This window comes from Rhinolophus sinicus, chromosome 11 (assembly GCF_057876585.1).
Source record: "Rhinolophus sinicus isolate RSI-liver-muscle chromosome 11, RSI-T2T, whole genome shotgun sequence".
Lineage (NCBI taxonomy): Eukaryota > Metazoa > Chordata > Mammalia > Chiroptera > Rhinolophidae > Rhinolophus > Rhinolophus sinicus.
The window spans coordinates 19,116,333-19,139,635 of NC_142511.1; the positions used below are offsets into that span (position 1 = coordinate 19,116,333).

Below are 23,303 nucleotides of genomic sequence, written 5' to 3' on the forward strand. Positions count from 1 at the left end.
CAAGTTATTGTCCTTTAAATCTTATTTGTGGAGGGTGCTGTTCAGCTCCAGGTCCAGTTGCCGTTGCTAGTTGCAGGGGGCGCAGCCAACCATCTCTTGCGGGAGTCGAACCGGCAACCTTGTAGTTGAGAGGATGTGCTCCAACCAACTGAGCCATCCGGGAACTCAGTGGCAGCTCAGCTCAAGGTGCCCTGTTCAATCTTTAGTTGCAGGGGGCGCTGCTCACCATCCCTTGCGGGACTTGAGGAATCGAACTGGCAACCTTGTGGTTGAGAGCCCACTGGCCCATGTGGGAATCGAACCGGCAGCCTTTGGAGTTAGGAGCATGGAGCTCCAACCGCCTGAGCCACCGGGTCGGCCTATGTAACAATTTTAAGTGTATATTTTAACTAAAACATTTACCATGAGTTAAAAAAAAGATCAGTGAATAAATACACTCTTCCAGGTTGAATTAAAATAGAATATGTACAATTTTAAAAAGTTTGGCTGGGGAAAAATAACAGTTCTATAAAACCTGCATGATCCAAAATTATGATGATTTCAGCAGCCAGAAGTATTCCAATTTCTCATAAGCAGTTCGCAAGCAATGACATGTATGCCTTACTTTAAGAAAGTGTGAAACAGAAATAGACGAATCTGAAAGGATTTACCAACTGTGATAAAGTAGATATAAAATCACAATAAAAGAACGTATGGCTTACAAAAAGATTCACAAGTAGAAGTTTCCATCTATCAACTTCGCAGAATCCCACTAGCTCCCTCGGGACCTCCGAAAGATGGGAGTTACCAAAATGTGGTTTACATTGAACTTTTCAGGGACTTACGACCTGAAAAGAAAGAAGTATCAGAAATAATGCTGCCTGGTGCGCCTTCCTTTAGGTCCTTCATTGTAGAAGCGATCAGAATTGGGCCCATGTGGCACAGAATCAGGCATTACGTATCACGCCAAGTACCGTTTCCTGCTCACCAAATTCTCATCTTTCTCCGGTAATGAAGAGGTGGACGTTCTTCTTGGACTGTAGCATCTGCGCAGCGCGCTCCACACCAACCACGGCAGCCAATCTCTGGGCATCATACTTGCAGTAGAGGACAGTGCAGGTCCAGGCAGCTTCCTCTCCTCTGGTCGTGGCTCTCAGCATGTTACACACTTCACTGTAGAAGTGCGGATATGTCGGCAGTTCATAGAAAATCAGGTTCCTGATACCTTTTATTGTATACCTGTTACAGGGGCAAAGAGAGGCGACGTCCACTTGAGAAAATGTTTGGAAAAGCTACCCAAGAGATGTACAGGGGCACAGCCTGCTCTCGCTGCTTCATGCTCAAGGAAGATGATAATGGCACAAGTAACAGACCAAAGATTATTCTCCTTTGAGCTGGAAGGGCTTGTTTTTGTGACAACATATTTGCATGTCTAGTGTCTGACTTAAGATAATGATAAAATAAATTTGCATTTCTTGAGCCTACTCTGGGTAGACTGAGGTAGGGTGGAGAAGAATAGACTAAGGATTAGAAGTCTTCACAGGAAACTTAAAAAGCAGGCACTTAACAATTTAACGTTCTCTTTAATATAATCAGGCAAAACAGAATGATCTGTAATGGAGATGAGGTCAGAGCCAGTACATAAAATAAACCGCATAAACTATAAATGCATTGCCATTAGTCTTTTCTTGTCACTCTATAGACATGTTCACTCCATGGCAGATGTCCCAAGTTCATCCATTTACAAAATCCTGCCTGAGGACCCATTAGGCATTATGGGAAAGCAATTAGTTTCAACAGCTTATGCACTTCTTTCCCTGCCGCACAGTGCTACATGGTGTGAGTGTGTATGGGGCGGGGGGAGACCCTAGGGACTCACGATGGCTCTGGTCAAGGTCAATCGTTCCCTCTGGGGTCCCATAACAAAAGATTTTATATGTTGACGAGGTTCTGATTTTTAATTTTAGACTCTCCTACACTGCTGACGTTGTTAGGGCCCCTTGGGAATTCTATGTTATTCACAGAGGATAAGCTTGCCTTGCTTTTTTATCCCATCTCATCCTGATCTCTCTGGAGACCCTCTTCTTCCAACTGTAACTGTAATCCATTCCTGGGCTCACCTTTCAACATCACCTTTCCATAAAGAAAGAATTCTAATGAACTTTAATGAGCTGTTCTACCTTCCTACTTATAAAAAAAACGAAAACATTGAGTTCCACTTCTGCTGATATGTGGAACGCTCTAGAGAACATTGCTCCCACTGACAAGAAAAGGCTAGATGATGTACAAAGCTTTCCTTTTCTTCAGCCTAGACAGCTGATGTCATAAGGCAACGGGTGGACTGATTCAACGGGATGCTCGTGTATGTTTAATCACTGGTTCTCAGTGGAGAAGGGAGGGCGCAGATTTGAAGCATCTGCCAATGTCTGTGGTGTAAATACTCCCCATGTCCAATTTCACGCTACCGATGTCACGTTGCTGAACCTGGAGTTGGGAAGAGACATGCAACCAGATCTCAAGAGGCAGGATGAACAGCCTGAGCCCAGCACTGACTGAATCCACAGTGACAAGCCCTCTGGGGAGCGGACACATGAACCACTTCACCTCCGGCAGAGCGCAGGAGGAAGACGGCAGCTGCCAGGAAAGTGGGTGGGAAGAAAACAGCTACACTTAAAATTCTAGAGGGCAAGAGTGGGCTGTATGACAGTTCAGTACCCCTGAGATTCCTGGCCACTCCCTCAGTTCACATTCCCTCCTGAGCTCTTTTCCACAGGTCTCCACTGGGAGCCCTGGAGAAAGACTGGAGGGAGGACAGAAGAGCTGAGAGACCCCACTGGTGATGCAGACGTGAACCCTCACTCACTTCCCAGACCATCTGTTATAGGAAGCAAAAGCCTGAAGGCAATGAAAGAGGGGCAAAGGTCAACTGTGGGGGTGGGGAGAGAAGGTGAAGCAAAAGTCATCCCCCTAAGGGAGGGGCAGTAAACCCCCCATCCTCATCACTCCCCTCCACAATTTACACCCAGTAAAAAGCAACAGCCTGTCCCAGGGGAAAGAACACAAAATCCGGTCAGTCCCGGATGCTGCACTGATGTAAGCAGAGTTCGGCCAGTGCCGGGGGAAGCAGCAGGATCTCCTTCCCAAGATCCCTCACAGATACAAGACAGAGTTTGACTGCCATGGGGGGTGGTGCAGGAACCCTGAGACAGTCCTACCTCCAAATCCCAGAATGAACAGGGCCTGCCAAAAACGGAGCTGGGCCAGAAGCAGCCCCAGCCCACGTCTAGCCTTGCCAGATGTGACAAGCAGGAGCAGCCTGCCGCTGAAGGGGCAGAAGTGAGGTGAGAGGCCCTCCTCAGGCACTGGGGTGAAAGCTGAGAGCTCAGGACACTGAGAAAACACCCTCCAGCACTCTGGGCCCCACACTGAGCCACTGCCTGCTGGAGGAATTTGAAGTCTGTGGTGCATGGGAGGCAGTAACTATACTAACAACCAAATCCTGACTACCGTGTTTCCTCAAAAATAAGACCTAGCCAGACCATCAGCTCTAATGCGTCTTTTGGAGCAAAAATTTATATAAGACCCGATATTATTTGAATATAATACAAGACAATACAATTATTATAATAATAATTCAAATTACTATTTGAATATAATACATAATACAATACAATGTAATTATTTGAATATAATTACAAGACATTAATTTTTGCTCTAAAAGACGCATTAGAGCTGATGGTCTGGCTAGGTCTTATTTTCAGGGAAACATGGTAGATTCCCAACTCCCACACTAGTGGCCTGACAAAAGAGGTGTACCCGAAATAAGTACTACTTACCTCAGCCTCTAGGTTCAATTGACAATTACAAAAAAAAAAACACTATGAAAAAGATATTAAAACAATGCAATATCATTTTGACTATTAGTCACTGGCAACAAGTGGGATTTTGCAGAAATAGGCCAGTGAAGTATAAACATACGTGTGTGTGTGTGTGTGTGTGTGTGTGTGTGTGTGTGTGTGTGTGTATTTGGGGTGGGGGAGGGAGAGAAGGGGAAGATGGAAGGGAGCAAATAAGTGGCAATGTACAGCAAATTTTTAATTGTGTACAGCTTTTGAACTAACAAGTTTTCCTTTCCAAATTTATCCTAAGGAAAACTAGGCAACTATGCCATCAACTACACATATGGATCATTACTGTATATATATTAGGTTGGTGCAAAAGTAATTATGGTTTTTGCAATTATTTTTAACCTTTTAAACCACAATTACTTTTGCAACAACCTAATAATAGCAGAAAACAGGAAAAAAAATCTATAGCCTATTAAAAGGAAAGTGGGTTAATTATATATCCATTCAATGTAATGCTGTGAAACCATTAAAAGGATTCATTACACACCCTATAGATTACTTACCTACACAGCTAATGGAGAGCAGACCCACCTTGCCCAAGTGGTTACATTTAGCATCACCAAAAATGGCATAAACTGATACTATGTGCCTCTCGATGACATGCGGTGGGAAGCACAAAATACACTCTATGTAGAATTCTTATCAAAAAATGTTTAATCTAAATCAGTGGTCCCCAAACTTGGCCGGCACGTTGAATCACCTGTTTGTTGTTTAAACACACACTGTGCTTGGTCCCCATCCCCAGGCGCTGTGATTCAACTGGTGCTGGGGTACGACTGGGGCATTCGGATTTTTTAAAGGAATCACCCTCCAAGGGAATTCTAATATATAGCAAAGTTTGGGCACCACTCATTTAAATACGAAAACATGTGGGGCACTCTACCAGAAACTGGCTTGGACTCTTCGAAAAATGCCAATGTCATGAAAAAGAAAAAAAGCAATAGAATCATTTTAGATCATGTCATCTTGGCACTACTGACATTTGAGACCAGGTAAGTTGTGGTGCCGTCCTGTGCACTGCGGGGTGTTTAGCAGCATCCAGGCCTCCACCAAACAGAACCACCAGACCCCTAGAATAACCCTCCAGTTGTGACAAGCAGAGATGTTTCCAGATATTGCCAAATGTCCTTTAGGGAGCACAACTGCCCCTGCTGAAGAACTAAGACTAAAGAAACATGTTAACCAAATACAATGTCTGATCCTTACCTGAGTCGTGGGTTGGGATGGGGATATAAGGCTCATTCTAGGGACAACTAGGAAAATTTGAATAGTCTGTATATTAGGTATTATTGTAGTAACGTCAAGTGGTATGATAACGGAATTGTGTTTAGATAGAAGAATGTTGTTTTTAGAAGCTCCATGCTTGTTGGGGACGGTCACTGAGAAGACGTGACCACTGAGAAGGTCTGGCCCCACGCTGAACCGGGGCAATCAGACCCCGCCCCACTTCCCTGGGCTTTCGAATGTGTGCTCCACTTGCCTTTCCGGCTCCAAGAAGCTGCACCAAGGATACAGCCCTGAGATAGAAACGTGGTGTTAAGACTGTCTGGACTGGATACGTGACTGACCCCAGTTATATAAACTTTTATCCACTTTTTAAGATTCTGACAGATGAATGTGGAAAACCACTCACCTTGTGGCTACCCAAACAAGTCTTGTACGTTAAGTTCTCTTACTTGTTAAACCTGCCACCTGCCATCCTGCCTTTTTCTTCAGTCTTTCTCCTCCAAGTACGGGGAAGGGGGGGAAATCTCAGATTACACCTGGGAAGGTGCCGGCCAGGGTTTTGATGCTGAAAGATTTAGGGGTTAAGTGTCATGACGCCTCCTGTAATTTATTTTCAAATGGTTCAGGGAGAAAAAAATAAGAGATATGAGAAAATAGAGATGAGAGACAGGGGACATGGGTGTGTGCTAATGTGGCAAAATGCTAATGGCTGGTGAAGTCCAAGTGAAAGGACTTACAGATGTTCACTGTAATAGTCTTACAATTTCTTTTGAAATGAAATCTTACCAAATAAAAAGTTGGGGAGAGGGAGGATGGATGAGAACTATATCCTACCCGTGATTTATAAATAGATATCTCAAAATGTTTACATATTTAAATGTTTTTTCAATGAGCACATAAAACATTTAAGATAAAAGGAAAAAAATCCCAATGTGTATAGTGTGATACCAACTTTGGTATGTTTAAAACAATGCCTCTGTGTGTGTGTGTGTGTGTGTGTGTGTGTGTGTGTGTGCACGCACTCCTGCGTATGTGCATGTGCACATATTTTTCACATAAAAAAGATAGGAAAGAGATACACTAAAATAGGTATTTGTTTATATCAAGGCAGTGAGATTATAGGTGATTCCATTTCTTTTTTTTTTAACCTAAATTTTCCAAGTTTGCTACAATAGTTGTGTAATACTTTTATAATCAGAGTATTTATAAAACAACAAACCCAACTCCAATAAATGTTGTATTTATAAAACAAGATCTCTCAGTCCCAATTCACCCATAAGAGAGAACAGACATCTCCTGGAAACAGAATGTGACAAGGGCCTCTTCAGAGGGGCACTTAGGGCCAACTGTCCCCCTTCCCCTGTCCTCCGCCTCCTTCGTGTAGACTTTGGGACTTGATGCCTACAAATGTGGCCTAAACCCCTCCGGGTTGAGAATCCTTCCGCTGTGGTAACGCACTGATAATGCTCAGGGACAGATCTGTGAACCGTCCGGCCCTCTGGAGGGACTTCATGAGCAGCTGCCCATCCAATTCTAAGATTCCACTGGCTTCATCTGCCCCAAAGAAAACAAATCTTCAGGATGCAAATGTTTGCTAGTTCACATATAAACTGCAGTATGTCTTACACTGCCCACTTCCACAGAGAACGTAAATACAGAATTTCAGAGCTGGATACTAAAGTTTAAAACACGTGTACTTTTCCCAAGGTCAAATAAACACTCAAATCACCAAGGCACTGCAAATCAAAATACCCGTCATCACCTTGGTGATCTCTGAAGCAGAACATTCTGGAGTTGGAAACCCTGAGATAATTGGCAGTTGCAGAACTCTGAAGCACATTATTCCCATTCATCTTCAACACAGGACACACCTATGAACCTGGTCCAGGGCATAAAGCAAACGGCACACGCCAGGTTTGTCTTTATAATGACTTACACAGTTTGGTGTAAGTCAGGCAAAAACGGTTTGGTAAACAGATGAACACTGTGAGACAGGAGCGCTGTCCTGCCTACTTAGAGAAAGGGCTTCTTTCTCATAAGCAGGCCATCAGACCCGCTCCTTAAAAAGCTGCTTTTTGAGAGCAGTCCCCATCCCAGCTTAATTCACACTCGCCAAGACAATCACCCTGGGAAGTGTTCCAATCTATCCGCTTCACCTCACTGAAAGGGCCTGCTTCCATTCGTCAAGCTGATAGAAAACTAAGGGCTCTTAAGACCTGCTGAGTACAAACGCCCCCAAAATACGGCTCTCCAACAGGAATGAAAACAGCAACTTACTGGAGCAAAGCCAATGATGATGCCAACAGGCAGGGATTCATTAACAAACACTCTCTGGCCAAACAGCCCTGTCTGGCTGCTGAGCATGGAGCCCAGGAAACACAATGGTAGTCATTTCTCAGCTCTGCGCACAGATCACCTAGTCAGCAGAACATCCAAAGAGCGTGTCATGTTCAAGGCAGCGCGCTCGGCCCCACAGGCTGTGGGTTACTCCCTCCCCATCTTGGCAACAAGCACATGTCCGGGGAGCATCATCCTAGTATCAGCACAGACTACAAGGCAACGCAATGTCAGAAGGCATCATCTAACCCCCTGCTGGCGACTTCCGGCTGATACGTTAGGGATTCTCTGTGAAAACATGCCCCGCGTTAGTACACATGATTGAGAGTTAATAACCAGCAAAGTCAGAACTTAAGTTCACTGGACATTATTGTGAATCAATAAGGAAGAAGTAATAGGACGCAATTTCCATCTCTCCAGGTGAGGGTGCAAAAGGGCTTTTTCATTTGGCAGCAGACAACTAGCAAAACAATAAAATACCTGAGCTCTGGGGGCACAAGGGGCTGCAACTACCACACATAGAAACAGAAGGCTCAATATTACCAACACACTAATTAGAACTAAAAAAAAAAAATGTTAATCTGACTTATTTTGTCAAAGTCACATGGTAGGGAAGCTACACAAATGCCGAAACCCTTAAACAGTCAACTGTAAGTCCCTCACATTTTGCCTCCTGAAAATATCAGGGGGCCCTTTAGTCCTGGTTCTTCTCGGTGAGGAAGTAAGTTCACGCCTACTTCAGGACACACCGGAACTTTCTGAACACTGACACTGCTCAGCTGCCATCTCCACAGACGACGCAGCCCCAATATTGTCTGTGCCTCTACTATAGGTCTCTGCCCTTCTTGTATTCCCTTGTGTTGTCTCTGTCAAGAGTTGTGCAACTGTCATCTCTCCTGAGGTGCGTGACCACAGCTACAGAAGGCCCCAAGTATGGACACTCTCAGGTCTATACATAGGTTAGCTGTAGTGCCTCATTTGTTCCCACGGCCTTTTCCAACAACGCCCATTTGAGAGGAAACCAACCAACCAAGAGTCTGTCCGGCCCCCAAACTGGCTTCTCTGCAGGAGGCAGAGAGAGTGACGACCTTGTAACACTGCAAAGCCTACCACGCGCTCAGAAGCAGGCCGTGATTTGCTCTGCATTTCCTCCTCGGCGACATCACCCAAAAACCTGGCACTACTTTACCTTTTGTAGAAATGGAAGCGCTCGGTGAGGAGCAAAAACTGCTTCTCTCCTTGGAAGAAAAACTGTCTGGCCCTGGAGACAGCAGACTTCTGCGTGTACTCGCAGATGTGTGTGAAGTTCAGATCCTCCTTCTTGAAGTAATTTCGGAGACGCACAAAGTCAAAATAGGAGGGGACATAGACGAGCGTGTGAGACATGACTGCGTCACGATACTGGGGCAAAATCTTGTTCACGAAGAAGTTAAACCTGATTTGTGCAGGAGAAGGTAAAGTCAGTGGTCTAGAGTGGAGCCCGTCGTGTCCCTACTGTGGTCCTGTGACCCTGGGCAGGTCACAATCTCCCTCTAGCTCCCCAAAGAGGCCAATATGGTTTACCTCATTGCAAAGAGATTACTACATAGGAATAAAACTTGACAAGCACATTAAAAAACAAGTTCTAACACCATTCCTCATAAAGAGTAGATGTAATGCCAGTTATCTCAGAAAATTATTCCAGGAAGTATCTAACCACCTCACTCATTCATTCAGTCTGTCCTCAGCCAGTCTGTCAACAAATAATTGCTGAACGCCTCCTAAATGCTAAACACCATTCTGCTACCATGGGTCCCCTGACAAAACACAATGAGACAGGAGGAAAATATAGAGAAAATTAGAAAAACAGTTCTTGCCCTAAAGGGCTTACAATTAAGTTGTTGACATGGGACGCTTTGCAGCATTAAGCAGCATAGTATAATTTAAAAATGCCATCGTCTAGAGAGAAGGACCCCTGATTTATAGGGGTCACTAACTAGCTAACCCTTCCACTAACTGGCTATGAGAACTACACGAAGGACAATTTCGCTCTGGGCTTCAGTTTCCTCTGTCCTCTGTCAATGGCATAATCGGGCTCAATGATCTCATCTCACTTGGTAAATGATGATCAATAAAACCAGCACGGAATCCCGTTCTAAGTGTGTATGCAAGTGCAATCCCTCTCTGTGGCCCCACGTGTCTGATGGGCCCGGGGAGGGAGGGTACCTGGCATCAATCACCGAAGCTAGGTTTTCAGCTTCCATCCTCTGGAAGACATGTGGGAGCTGCACCAGCACGTGACTGATGGAACCTGTCATCGGGACGTTCCTCACGGCCACCTGCCAGGAGCCAACGAGAGCGTCAGGCGGCGAGCCATCGCCATTGCTGACCCCATGCTCTCTCCTTCCACCTCTCCACCCAGCAGCACACACGCTTCCTGAAGACCCAGAACGGAGCAGCGCGCACCTGGCCCTGCACGTTGACGCAGTGCTTGTTGAACACGGAGTTGAGCTGAGCATCCTGCAGGGCCCCGAACAGCAGCGTCTGGCGATAGAACTTGGACCAATTATTGAGGCTCCACATCCGCACTCGGGAAAAGTCCACCCCGTGTGAGTCCAGGGGCAGCAGGTTCATGTGGTTCATCAAATGCTTGGGGCAGAAAAGACACGACCATCAGTATTTATTGAGCATTTACCTGTCGGGCGCTGCTGAGCACTTTACAAGTCTGTCACCTTATGGGTAAAGGACGTGCTATCATTTCCCAAATCACAACAAGAAAACGGAGGCTCAGATGAGCGAGCGACTTGGCCATAGTCAGGTGAACACCCGCAACGAGACGATAAGCTAACACTGGCCACCTCTTGGACCTTTCGGAGAGGATCAAAATGGTACTTACAGAAATGTTCCTTTAAAAGGCACTCCTGAAATGCCACCCTGGTCACTCTCGGGGCTACTCAGGCCCACACTTGGACAAGGGAAATGACAGAAAACAGCTGCTGTCCTTCAATGACCTGGTTCTTGAAACATTCGGAGGCTCCCAGAGCCACCAACCTGCCCTTTCTATTTTACTGTATTTTCACCTCATAATATATACTGAAGGGTAACAAGTGCTACAAATCTATTCCCACCTTGTAACTTGAACTCCCCTTTATTTGTCCCAAGCTTCCTGCAAGCCCTTAGGTTGTAGGAAATGTAAGTTCTTATATGCCTTAAAAAAACAAACCTATAGTTGTGATGGGATTGTTCCATAGCACAGGTTTTTAATACTAAAACTGACAACACTGCAGAGTATGTGGAGAGGGAGAAAACAATTACAGCATAAATTACAGTATGGGGATAAGACATCCTACATTTCTCTGCAAAACAAGATCACTCATTAAGAAATCATGAGCAATGTTTTCCCATCTCTACTGAAGACCAAACAAGAAAGAATGAGCATAAACTGCCGGAGGAATTATGTCAGGTAAAGACATTCCTCGCAGAGAGGATTTTCAACCACCCAACTACACTACAGTGGTCTATTAGCAGAAGTGACCTTTCAAGGGAAGAAATCTTTTCTAGAGATTTGAAAATATTGACAAGAATCTTTCTCTCTTTGGATTGTTTATGGACCAATCTGTAGGTGGAAGAGGAACAAAATTTTCCATTTTCAAATTGGAAACCATGGACTATTTCCCCGTTTCAAACTGACTGAGTTTGAATCTGGACTTAAATAACCCTGCAGGCCTTAACCCCCTGAGCTTCCTGCCCCTCCCAACGAGGATGAGCAGCGTTACCAGCACGTGCTCCCAGTTCTGCATCAGGTAAATGTCAGCTTGATCAATGATGAGGAGCTCAACAGAAGACAAGAAGTCAAAATCTCTCTTCTTCTCTCCTTCCGCCCCAATGATGGTCCTCAAGCCCAGAGGGGAGGCAATGAGGATGTCCGAGGAGTAAAAGGGGGCATAGAGTCGGATGCTTCTCTGAAGTATTGCCACTCCTACGCAAGACAGCCACGTACACATCAGTTTAGCCATCGCTACCCAGCCATTAGCTGCCACCCACTCAAAGCACCCCCGTCCTCGTACCTTCCACATGCCACCGTAACCATGCTCAACCGGCTTTAATTATTAAAATCACCATCATCATCCCTCCCTTCCACCTGGGTCCCGTCTCTTCCTTGCCTTCACGGTCAAACTTCTCTACTTGGAAATCTCCCACTCACTCCTCAATGCACCACCATCTGGCCTCTGATGCTCAGGACTCCACTGAAACTGCACTTGCTCAGGTCGCCAAGAGCTCTCGACTACCAATGGTACTTAGTGTTCCTCGTCACGACAGCACTCTGAACACACCCTCCTGGAAATGTTCTGTTCCTCACTGGTGGTTTCCATGACGTCAATGCCTATTACTTCCTCTTCTACCACTGCCTTATCGATCTTTCCAGACCCAAATATCTCTTCCACAAACCTCTAGATTCACCCCCAAGTTCTACTTACACTCTACGTAGCGCTTTGGGTAAATTTACTCAATAAACATGGTTTTAATATCGCCTTCGCACAAATCTGTATTTCCCACTTCTCTTTCCTGAGCTCAAGACTGAGGTATCAGCAACTTTCTAGACACCTGCACATGTTTAAAACTGGACATCAACTCTCGTCCCCTTGCACCTTGCAGCCTTGCTACAGCCCATGTGAGTCTCGGGTCAAGGCCGGCTTATTCACTGAGGCCTCTGCACACACACTTTCTTGTCTGAAACCTTTCCCTCCACTCTAACCACTCCCCTTTGTAAATGGCTAAATCCCACTCAGGTTTCAACTTACCGTGTACCACCGAAAATAAGACCTAGCCAGACCATCAGCTTTAATGCGTCTTTTGGAGCAAAAATTAATAAGACCGGGTCTTACATTATATAAGACCCGGTATTATATTATTATAATTATAAATATTATGTTATTATATTATATTATATTATATTACATTATACCCGGTCTTATATTAAAGTAAGACCAGGTCTTATATTAATTTTTGCTCCAAAGGACGCGTTAGAGCTGATGGTCCGGCTGGGTCTTATTTTCGGGGAAACACGGTAGTGCAGACAGCACCTCCCCCAGGAGGCCTCCTCTACCCACCCTGTGCCCGTTCAGTACAGCGATTGCTTTAAGTGCTCCCAGAACACCCACTGCGTCCTCGGATCATAACTCTTCTCATTCTGTACTGTCTGTTTCCCCACTAGGCTGGACTCACTAAAGAGCAGAAATCATAACTTTTGTGCCTGTATTCCCAGGTTCTTAACAGTGCCTGGCACGCAGAGCTGCTTAATAAATGCTTGGGGAATGAGCATATTTGACTAATGAACTTTTCCAACGACTTTATCAATGTACAACCAGTCAAGTACACGGGAGCTGAATGAGACAAGCAAAAACATGGAAAGTCACATGGGCATCAGTAGGCCCCGAGTGGCGATGATTCAGGCGTAGGCACTGTACATGGCAGGCAGGTGGGAACTCTACCACTGCGTACAGATGCTCAGATTATGCAGCCTCCCCACACTGACCCCCTCGGCCCATCACTTCCAGCTCCCCCAAGAATTCCTGTAACATGGACTATGCGCTACCAGCCATGGGTGAGCAGAGACATTTCTGTTATTAATGGGGATGTGCCTTTACACATGCCTGCAGGGACACTGCACCCCAGTAGCCAAGGGTCCAGCCTACTGGCCACGGCAGGACGCTCTCCCCTGGCAGACCAGATGTCTCCCAGCATGTTGGTCCTGTTAGGAGACTGAGACAACGCCTAATTCCAGGCTTCTAGCCTCCAGCTGCCACGTGAACCTCACCCCTCAGCTCCCTCCGGGTCTCAGCTCTCACAGGAAGGAATTACCGATCCTGAAGTGGTCATCGATATTGCCCACAAACACGGCTTCGTAATCCTCAGGCCTCTTCAGGTTGGGGGGTCTCTCCTCAGGATCCGAGCCATACTCTCCGTTAAACCTCTTTTTGTTGCTCACGATTATTTTCTTCTTGCTGTCGCCCTCAAGGAGGCTGATGAAGAGCTGTACCACCCGCAAAGCAGCTTCCCGGAACGGCACCACTATTAGCACCTGGAAGAAACGATGAGCAGCCTCCGTGGGGACCGGGACGGAAGCGCAGCTCGCGGGGAGCCTGCTAAAGAGCCCTCTGCCCAGCAGCGGCGCCCAGCCAGGGACCGTGCCACCCACTTCACACAGCCCCTGGCTCAGTCCTGGGAGCTGAGCATACGCACAGCACCACGTCCTGTGGGCTTTAGTCACATAGCAGTTCCACGGGAGGCGATTCTCAGGCAGAATTTGGAAACACCTTTTAGCTAAGTGAATACCTTTAACAGAGGTGTCCACTAGCAAACACCCAGGGTATAAACACATAAGTTCTTTGAGGGTAAGGGATGTGGCTCATTTGTATCTCCTACAGGAGACCCAAGGAACAAATATATGCTGAATAAATACTGAATTAGATATAAGGAGTAGAGAACAAGCAAAGCTGGAAGGAAAAGGACTAAGGCATCACTACTTTTCTAGTACATTTTCTAGTACATTCTGTAGCGCATTTTTCAGAAAAGATGATAAAGCATTTCTGAAATAAGATCATATTTTAATGGGAAATATAGGACTTGGTTTTCCGAACATTTCCTTAAATGCTTAAAGTTACAACTCTTGGGGGGGGGGGCAGAAGATGCTTAATAAATGATTAATTTTTAGCTACTCTTTTATAAACAATACAATCAGTGGAAATAACCCGTCAGATCACGCAATTCACCATTCTAAATGTGCTTCCTGGGTAATCTGTCTCTTACTCTTTTTTGTAATTCTAAATGGAAACAGCTAATCTTACAATCCTGATGTTCAAGACTCTGAGGTAGTTTCCCAAAGAGGCAACCAGCACAGCCAGAGGGAGGCGGTAATGCAGCTCGGTGCAGTGCAGGGTCGACAGACCAGAGAGAAAAGGGCCAAGTTATTGTCCCAGCCGTGACCCTAAGTAAGTGTCCAGGCTTTGGTTTCCTGTCATCAAACAAAGGGGTTGGACTAAGAAACCTCTAAACACCACATCAGTGTTAAAACCGGAGAATCCTATTAAGCTCAATGAGAACACTAAAAAGAAGAAGCTTCTTCAATATGGAGAGACATGGGCTGAGGGGAGGAGGGACCTAGCTCCGTAACATCATGAAAAGTGTAGACAGAATGAAAAGACACTTTCTATCAAAGCCCTAAACCCACTGGAGCTTATGAGACTAAATCGATGGGCTTTCAGCAGCAACAACTATACAATGGAAAAATTGGGGTTTTTCTTTTCCAAGGGTCACATATTTGTGTGGCTTAGTGAAGAGAATCCTTGGTTCTAGTCCCATCTCTGCTACTCTTCTCTGGTTCTCTCTAGCAAGGCCCCCTACAAATCTAGGTCTCGGGCTAGAGCTGTAACGTAAAGGGATTGGATAAAAGGCTCATTAAGGTCGCACCCAGCTCTGACAACCACAAAGAAGAGATTTGTAATGGAGTGTTATGTACGTTCAGGGTTTATCTTTAAAGAGAATGATTATGGAGGTACCTCCTACTCGCAAGTTTCCTGTTAGAGCCACTGCTGGAAAGTCACTGCGCCGTCTGCAGCGTGCCTCTGGCAGCACCTGGCTCATCCAGTGTGTTCACTCTTGGACTCATTCGTCACTCTAATCATTAAACACCTGAGCCCCTGCTAGGCGCCAGGCCCCTACGTGGCAGTGGCTCGCAGCCGAACTTCTTGAGGGCAAAGTTCTCCTGCTGCCACTCACCTTGGGCCTCGTTAGCCCTTGGTCCCTGAAGTCATCGTCGTCTCCCACGCCAAGTTTCTGGCTTCGGCGTCTGCTGTTGTTGCCAAGCACCTGGGCGTTGGCCTTGAGGACGTGATTCAGGGCGTGCAGGCAGTACACGTGGCGGATCTCCTCGCCGTTCTGCAGGGCGGTCCTTTCTGGGTAGAACAAGTCCCGATACGAATTCATAATCAGGAAGAGCTCTTTCTGAAGGGGTGTGAAGGGGCTACTCGATTTGTGGAGACCAGAGAGGAACTGGCTGTTGGTCTTGGTCCAGGTGGTTTCCAAAGGCTTCTGGAGATGAAGTGACTTTAAATCAATGTCCTTTGGGGGTTTAAATGTTTCCAACTTCTGAAACTTAGATGAAAAGACAAGCTGGCCCAGGATGGGCCACTAAGGGAGAGACAGATCAAGAGCTAAGTTAGAAATGAATTATAGTACCTTATATTATAATTCACACAGTACTTCATAATGTACCACAGTACTTCAAATTACCTCTTGTGATTTGTAGGTCATTGAATCCTCATAATAACCCTACAAGACAGACACTATACTGCTCTTCTTACAGTTTAGGAAATACTGAGGTTTAAAGAGGATTCCAACTTCTTCAAACACTTTTGAAATGACAAAATTACAGACATAGAAAACAGATTAATGGTTATCAAGAACTAGGAATGGGAGAGGGAGATGGCTGTGCTTATTAAAGGGCGAGGGGAAACGAGGAATCTTAATGGAGCTGGAAATGTTCCATGTCATGACCACGGTGGTGGATGGGGAACCTACACATGTGATAAAACAGTATAAACACATACAACGGAGTAGGAGCAGAACCGGGGGAAATGTGAGTAAGACAGGTAGGTTTGTCAATGTCGATTTCCTGGCTGTGATACTGTGTTACAGTTTTGCAAGATGTTGACCATTCGGGAAAACTGGGCAAAGAGCATAACGGACATCCTTGTATTATTTCTTACAACTGCATGTATAATTATCTCAATAAAAATTTCAATTAAAAAAGTATGGTCAACTCTCATAAATAGCATCAGTTGGTGAAAAACAAAAAACCAAAGCAAAAACTGCTCCATATCTGAGTAATTTACTTGTATTTACCGACATCTGCTATTTCAAACAAATGAACAGCAGCTGTAGCTACAGTCTTACTGAACACTTTCTATGTATCAGTCAGTACATTATTTTGAGGTCGGCATTACTCTTCCCCTCTAACAGATGAGAACAGTGAAGATCAAAACGGTAGATTAACTTGCCTTAGGTCATGTTAACAGTCCCTTGCAGATACTGGTTTACCCCCTGGAGTACTGTCTCCAAAACACTCTTACCTTCCCTGGCTCCCAAGCTCCAGCTTCCCAGTGTCTTTCCTAATCACACCTGTGCCTTCCTGTGTCCTGCTCCCCCATCAAGCCATCACCACAGGTACATACCCTGCATTTGGGGAGGCTGCTAAGACCCAAGACCAGTGCTTTACTTAGAGCTTTTCTCTTTTGTGACTGGGATGACCCAGCAACACTTACTTTTAGCTGGCAGGTCTTTTGGGGATTTGTGGCAATAGACTGAATTTCTTTTTCTTTCAGTTCTTTGTTCACGTGTTGTAGAAATGGATCTAATTCAGAAACAAAGACTGTCAGAACACTTGGAGGAAATGGTAGGCATTTTTTGGTCTCCCTCTGTGACTCACATGCTGTTTTTCACGAATGTTAACTCATACTTTTTCCCATCTACTTTCCCCATCCTCTCTCCCAGTCCAGAGCTTGAAAGCTTCTGACAGGTTCCCTTTTCTAAAGCATTTCTCTAATCACATTACTCCCCAGCTCAAAAAACTTTTGAAGAAATTTCTCAGTCTGAATTTGGGGCACTACAGGATGTATGCCTCCAAGCTGCCTCTTCCACGTAATTTTTGAATTATTAACATATGGTCCTCAAGTTCTTCTGCCCCTGTGCTTTCCTGCCTTCATTAAACAGTCTATCCTGTCCTTCACCTCATTTTTGTTTATACATAGTTCAATATTACTCCCTGACTCACAATAAATAATGATTTGCCAGGAGCCTAACGTGTCAGGCATAGTGCTGGCTCCACTACAAGGCCATCCCTGGTCCCCTGTAGACAGCCCCCCACCCTACCCCCATCACCAACCCCAACATACGTATGTTATCTATTCTACTAGACTGTGCGATCCCTGAGGGCAGGTTCCATGTCTGATTTATTGTATACTGCAGTACACAGAGAAATGTTCAATACTCAACTGAGTTGAGCAAATGATCTAAATGGTAGCACCTTCACTCGGGTTTTTATCTTCCGTGCTCTGAGCTGGCCACCCAACCTTTTCTTCCATTCCCCTCATTTAGAAGCAAAGCTAAATGACCCACTCAAGGCTCCAAAAGGTAAAACTTCAAATGCAATGCACCTTGTAACGAAATATCTAAGATAGAAGTGAACAACAGAACATAAGAATTCTAGGTGCTAATATATTTGCTCAGGCAAAGCAACCAGAGATATTTTAGGATAGTCAAGCTTCCTAATGTTTCCTCCGGGTTTTTAAGTTTTGACAGTTGAGAATGGGGTTTGTGCCTACATTCTACCTCTGCTTCTCCCTCTCTGGCATAATAACCACCAGAACCAAATGAGCCAAATTAAAATTTCAGCTTCATTAATGATATAGTTGGGTTGAAGACTAGCACTGGGACCAAAACAGGGAGTTAGGAAACAGAATGGCACACCTCACTTGCCCACCAGGCTAAGAAATTGGTCCTGAGAGAAAGAGAATAGAGACCTGTCCCAGCCTACAATACACAGGCCTTGTCCAAGTGATGCCATTTAGACTAGAGGCACGGCCAAGAGGCCAAGAGAGACTGGGAAGAAAGAGTGGAGCTTTTTGGCTCCTAAGAAGTTCCACGGTAATAAGGACCAATCAGATTAGCCACCCTGGTCTCACAAATCTTGAAAATTATCGTTCCAACAAAAAAGAGCAACTGAAGGGTAGAGAGAAAAGTTCAAAGTATTTCTCCACTTTCTTTTCTACTTGGGAAGAAAAACCAAAGTCTTCCTCTGACCCCAATTGTGAAAATGTGAGGCCTGGGGTATTGGTCTCCCCTGCTACCCTTCTGGAAGGGTATTTAAACATACCCTTCTGGATGTCTATTTTTCTAAACATCACTGCCCCTCGCCCTCCCTACCGTCCCTCCCCTATACTGCCTAACCACTGAAAAGCACAAAATACCTTTGAGAAGTATTTCTTCTCAGCACTCAATCTAGCTGCTAAAGTATCTGTTTTTATTGTTGCTCATTCCAATGACAGGAGATTTAACATGTTATTAGCCTACAACACCATACTAAACACTTGGTGAATTCAAACAACACATACTGTGCTCTGACCTTGTGATGCTTTTGGAGAACAATTGCCTCTACTTTCCTCTTCCAGAAAATTGGTTTCCAAGCTGAAGAGTGACTCATGTTTTGCATCCGTAAACTCCTCAGGATATTCTTGTTGTGATGTGCCAGGTGGCTCGTCCCCATCTTTTCCCTCAGGGTCGGCAGGTAAGATCCTATCTCCAATTTTGAGAAACAGTTTGTAAAATTATTTACTCATAAGTATAATTATACTTCTGTTGACACATAAAATCTAATTCCTTTGCCTATATCAACACTGATGTTCATTGCCATTATTTACTTTTAAGCAAATTCAGGTAGAAAACAAATTTCAAAATTAAGCTTGTTTATTGACCCAGTTCCATTTCTAGGAATTATTCTAAGATAACTAAACAAAGTACACTAAGACAGTGCATGTAAGATGCTCAAAGCATCACTGATCATAAGAAATAACTGGGGAAAATGATTTCATCATATTCTATCAATGGGGTAATTAAATTACAAAGTATCACTTACAATGAAATACTATGTAATTAAGATGTGTGAATCCATAGTTAAACACATGGAAAAATGTCCATGGTGTATTATTAAAGAAAAAAAGTAACAGAAATGTATGAGACCATTATTCACATACACACAAATATATATACATACTTGTACTGGCACATGTATCTATAAAAAAGTAGTCTGGAAGGTTATATAGAATGTTAAGGTGTTTATCTCTAAGTGGTGGGGAAATAGATTAACTATATTACCTTCTTAAATTTCTATAGTAAACACGTATTACTTTTATAATTTAAAAAAAAAAAAGCAACCTTCCTTTTGAAAAAACAAAAACAAAACAAAAAAATCCCTAAGTCTGAGGCAATGAATTTTTATCCTAGTAAAACTAATAAAATACTAGGAACGGTGTGTGACACCTTCAAGTATAGAAAAAAATATGCAGTAAAGAAAATAGGCATTAAGACAGTGAGATATAGTCACCTAGATATAGTCAGACAATGAAATACTACTCCAGCAATAAAACGTAATGAATTCATAATACATGAACAACATGGGTGAATCATGAGGAGTCAAAGAAGCCAGACGCAAAAGGGTACGTACTGTATGCTTCCAATTTTATGAATTTCTAGAACAGGCAAAACTAATCTATAGTGAAAGAAAGCAGGTCAGTGGTTGTCCAATGTCAGGGGTGGGAAATTGGCTGTAAAAGGACAAGAAGGAACTTTCTGGAGGCATTAGAGATGTTCTGTATCTTGATCGTGACAGTAATAATACAGACGTATACATTTGTCAAAAATCATTGAGTTATTTACTTTAAACGGTACACTTTATTGTATGTAAATCACACCTCAATAATGGTGATTTTAAAGTTAAAGAAAAAAATCACCTAGAAGTCTGAGTGAGAAAGTTCCTTTAGGTTTTCAATCCCAGCTCTTCTCTGAAGCCTTCCCTCGGCGGCATGCGACCACTCGGCATCTCTTCAATGCTTTTTATCTAGCTGTTCCATAAAAATCTGCTACTTGACAATTTTTATATATTTGTATCTACTTTCCATTAAACTTGGCTTCTCTTAAGGGATGAACAGTAGTCTCTCTAATAAACTGAGACCATCACAAAAACAGAATTATGGTTTCGTTCCTCCGAATCAGGAAAACTTTAACTAGGATTGATGAAGTCCTGGAAATCCTAAGCAAAAATGTCGTTTCTCTGGTGAGAAGGTTCTATGTTTTCATCAGATTCTCAAAGACATCACTGAAGCCAACAAGGTTAGGAATCTCTCTTTGGCTCCATGTGCTGTCACCCAACTCACAGTACGGGGCAGTGTGCCCACGGGGCAATCTGTCAATGGTCCTGGCACAGAAGATGAACCCACACTAGAGATACTTACTCTCCCGCAGTTCAGTGGACTCTGCCGCTGCTTCTTCCTCCACACTGACCTCACTGTCACCATCTTCATCGTTCGTTTCTGCCTCCTCTACAGCACTGTCTTCTTCCTCCTCCTCTTCTTCCTCCTCCTCTTCCTCCTCCTCCTCTTCCTCGGAAACAGTCTTTAATGTGGCCAGTAGTTTGTGGTACCCCGAAACTTGTTCTGGTTCACTCTCTGCTTCACTTTCAGAACTTGAAGTATCTGAACTCTCTGACTAAAAGGATAACGGGGAGTTTAAAAACCAAACGATATTGCTCTCATTGCTACCCTATGACGATTATCAGGCCAATCAATCATGTAACATTCAGACTTTCCTGTATAAAAATTAGCTCTTCTGCAAACACGCAATCCTATCTATTCGGCCAAGCCCAGCACCAAGTTTATTTAAAATAGCTAATCTAGCTAAGACCCTAGAAGCTCTTCATTTCTGAACTGCTAATGTTCCCCGTGGGAAGAAAGCTGACATAGAGCTTTAGGCTATAAGGAGACCTAATCTGTCAGGCACTTGGCCCATTTAAAGGAGCAACAGGAAAATTACAATACAACCAAGTACTGCAGGCTGGTAAGCCTCTGGAACAGGATCTAATAGATTGATCTCTTGGGGCAGTTTCAAAATCCCGTTACTGCTGTAATTATCACAACAGCATTGTAAGACATCTGCATTCAAAATGAAGCAATATTACTAAAATAACAGCTTACATCTAAAATCAAAAAGAGTGGAAATACAGCCAAACTTTATTATTATATATAATCTTAAAAGTAACAACCCAAAACCAACTATTATAAAGAAGGAATAAAGCTTTACCAGTTGACACATCTGTGGTTTTGTTTCCTTTCTGGAAACCCTGAAAAGAAACAGGTAATGTTAAACTCAAACTACAAGTATGTAGCAATTAGGAAAAAGCCTAATGATACAACGTTAGGTGAAAACCGCAGAATATACCATTATAAACACATCATAACTACAGTTTACATAACTATAGTCATGTAAAAACTACACACGCGCTGGGGCAAGGATTGTAAGAGTAGAAACAACTTTATAATAACTGACAAATGAAAAGTTTCCCGAGGTCACATGACAAATACAAGAGTCACCCAACAAGTGGCTCTCATCCAAAAGATGGCTAAATTTGGCAAATAAAAGACCTCGGGTTCACCTTTTCTAGCAAATTTCTTAACGAGACAACCCCCCTAATGCACTGATAAAACGGCCCAAAGTGGCGGTGCGAGCACCACGATCACCACTGAGAGGCTGGAAACGCACAGCGACCGACACAGCAGTTTCCTCACTGCACCTGGATAGATCAGGGGTGTCGGAGGCGCCCGCAAACAATTCTTTAAAAACACACAAAAAACCAAAACAACCTAGAAAATCTATGACCATACACTCCAGCCCACACCCAGCGGGCGCGCGGTCCAGCATCAAGCTCCGGGCTCCACGCGCGAAGCAGCCGTTCTCAGGCGCGACGCCGCCAGCATCCTCCCCGGCACCGACCGGGCCAGACCCTGGGCACCGCGGACGCCGGGGAACCGTGGGCTCCCACTGGGAAAAGCCGCGGCAGCTCTGGCCCCAGTCATGCCCCCCCCCCCCCGTACCTGTCGTAGAAGGGATGCTCCTCGCCGAAATCCCGAAGATGCTTCTTCTGCTTTTTCGTCAGGGTGCTGAGCAGCTGGCTCTGGCTCCGGCTCCCGCGTTTGCCCATAGCGAAAAATCAAGTTTGTCTGATTGCAAACGCCGCGTTTCCCACCAGGAAGTGGTCTCGCCAACCCACTCGCGTGGGCTCGCCGGAAGCGCTTTACGGCACAAGCGAGTTGCCGGAAAGCAGACCCGCTTTACGTCGCGCTTGTACGACAAGTGCTGGCACTTCCTGGTCTCGCTTCCGCCCCCTAGCGAGGCCCCTTGGAAACACGTGCACACATGCTGACGTCTTTGTTCTTTGAGTCCTAGGTCGTTGGCAGGTGGCTGGGGCCTGCGAGGGGTGGGCAATGGGGGGGCGTGCTTTGTGATTCCGCTTTGGCTGTGGGGTTCAGCCTGTGTAAACATGCAATAGCGGAGATGGTTGAAGGCAGTGATTATACCATAATAAAAATACCAACCAATATTTCAAGGTGCCGGCACATCTCACTTCATCCTCACCGACACTACACAAATAGGTCATTTTAATACGCCTGATAGTGCAGATGAAACCGATGCTGCCACACGCGTGTGCTATATCAAGAATGGAGACACAAGACTGAGATTCCCGCCCTCACCCCACCCCTCATTTTCTGAAAGGGTTGGAACAACTAGAAACATTCTTCATATTACAAGAGCAGAAACACACAGAGAGGTAAAGTGACTTTCCTAAGATTACCCGGAAAGCCAGATGTTGGAAGAAGCAGTAGAACTCAACCCCATGTCTCACAGCTAAACTCTGGCAAAGGGGGATGGAAAACTTTAAGGTGCAGTGTCTTGATCATGAAGATACGTTCTGTATCTTGATCATGGTGGTGGTTAACACCTTGTGTACAATTACCAAAATTAATCAAACTGTGCATTTAAACTTGGTGAATTTTAATGTATGTAAGTAATAGCCTCAGTAAACAAAGAAGGAAAAAGGAAAAAAACACAACTGGACTCATGTACTCCAGGAACACGCAGGGTGTGCAGGGCTACTTGAGACCACGGGATGAACACAGCGACACTTTTCTCCTAATAATAACTTATAATGTCATGTTCTACAAAAACAAAATGGTAATGCATAGACCACAAGATTCACCTGAATTT

At 44.5% G+C, this 23,303-nt stretch overlaps 1 protein-coding gene across 1 annotated transcript; it reads right to left on the bottom strand.

Moving 5' to 3' along the window:
• Positions 1 to 627: 627 nt before the first annotated feature.
• UTP25 (UTP25 small subunit processome component) lies at positions 628 to 22,356 on the bottom strand. Its single transcript, XM_019714495.3, has 12 exons — positions 22,133 to 22,356; positions 21,342 to 21,381; positions 20,498 to 20,750; positions 18,613 to 18,786; positions 16,754 to 16,842; positions 15,210 to 15,620; positions 13,293 to 13,512; positions 11,207 to 11,409; positions 9,897 to 10,079; positions 9,657 to 9,769; positions 8,641 to 8,886; positions 628 to 1,218 (listed from the first exon to the last, which is right to left on the bottom strand). Exons 1-12 carry the CDS (start codon positions 22,237 to 22,239, stop codon positions 975 to 977), a joined length of 2,283 nt encoding a protein of 760 aa, XP_019570054.3. The 5' UTR covers positions 22,240 to 22,356; the 3' UTR covers positions 628 to 974.
• Positions 22,357 to 23,303: the final 947 nt, after the last annotated feature.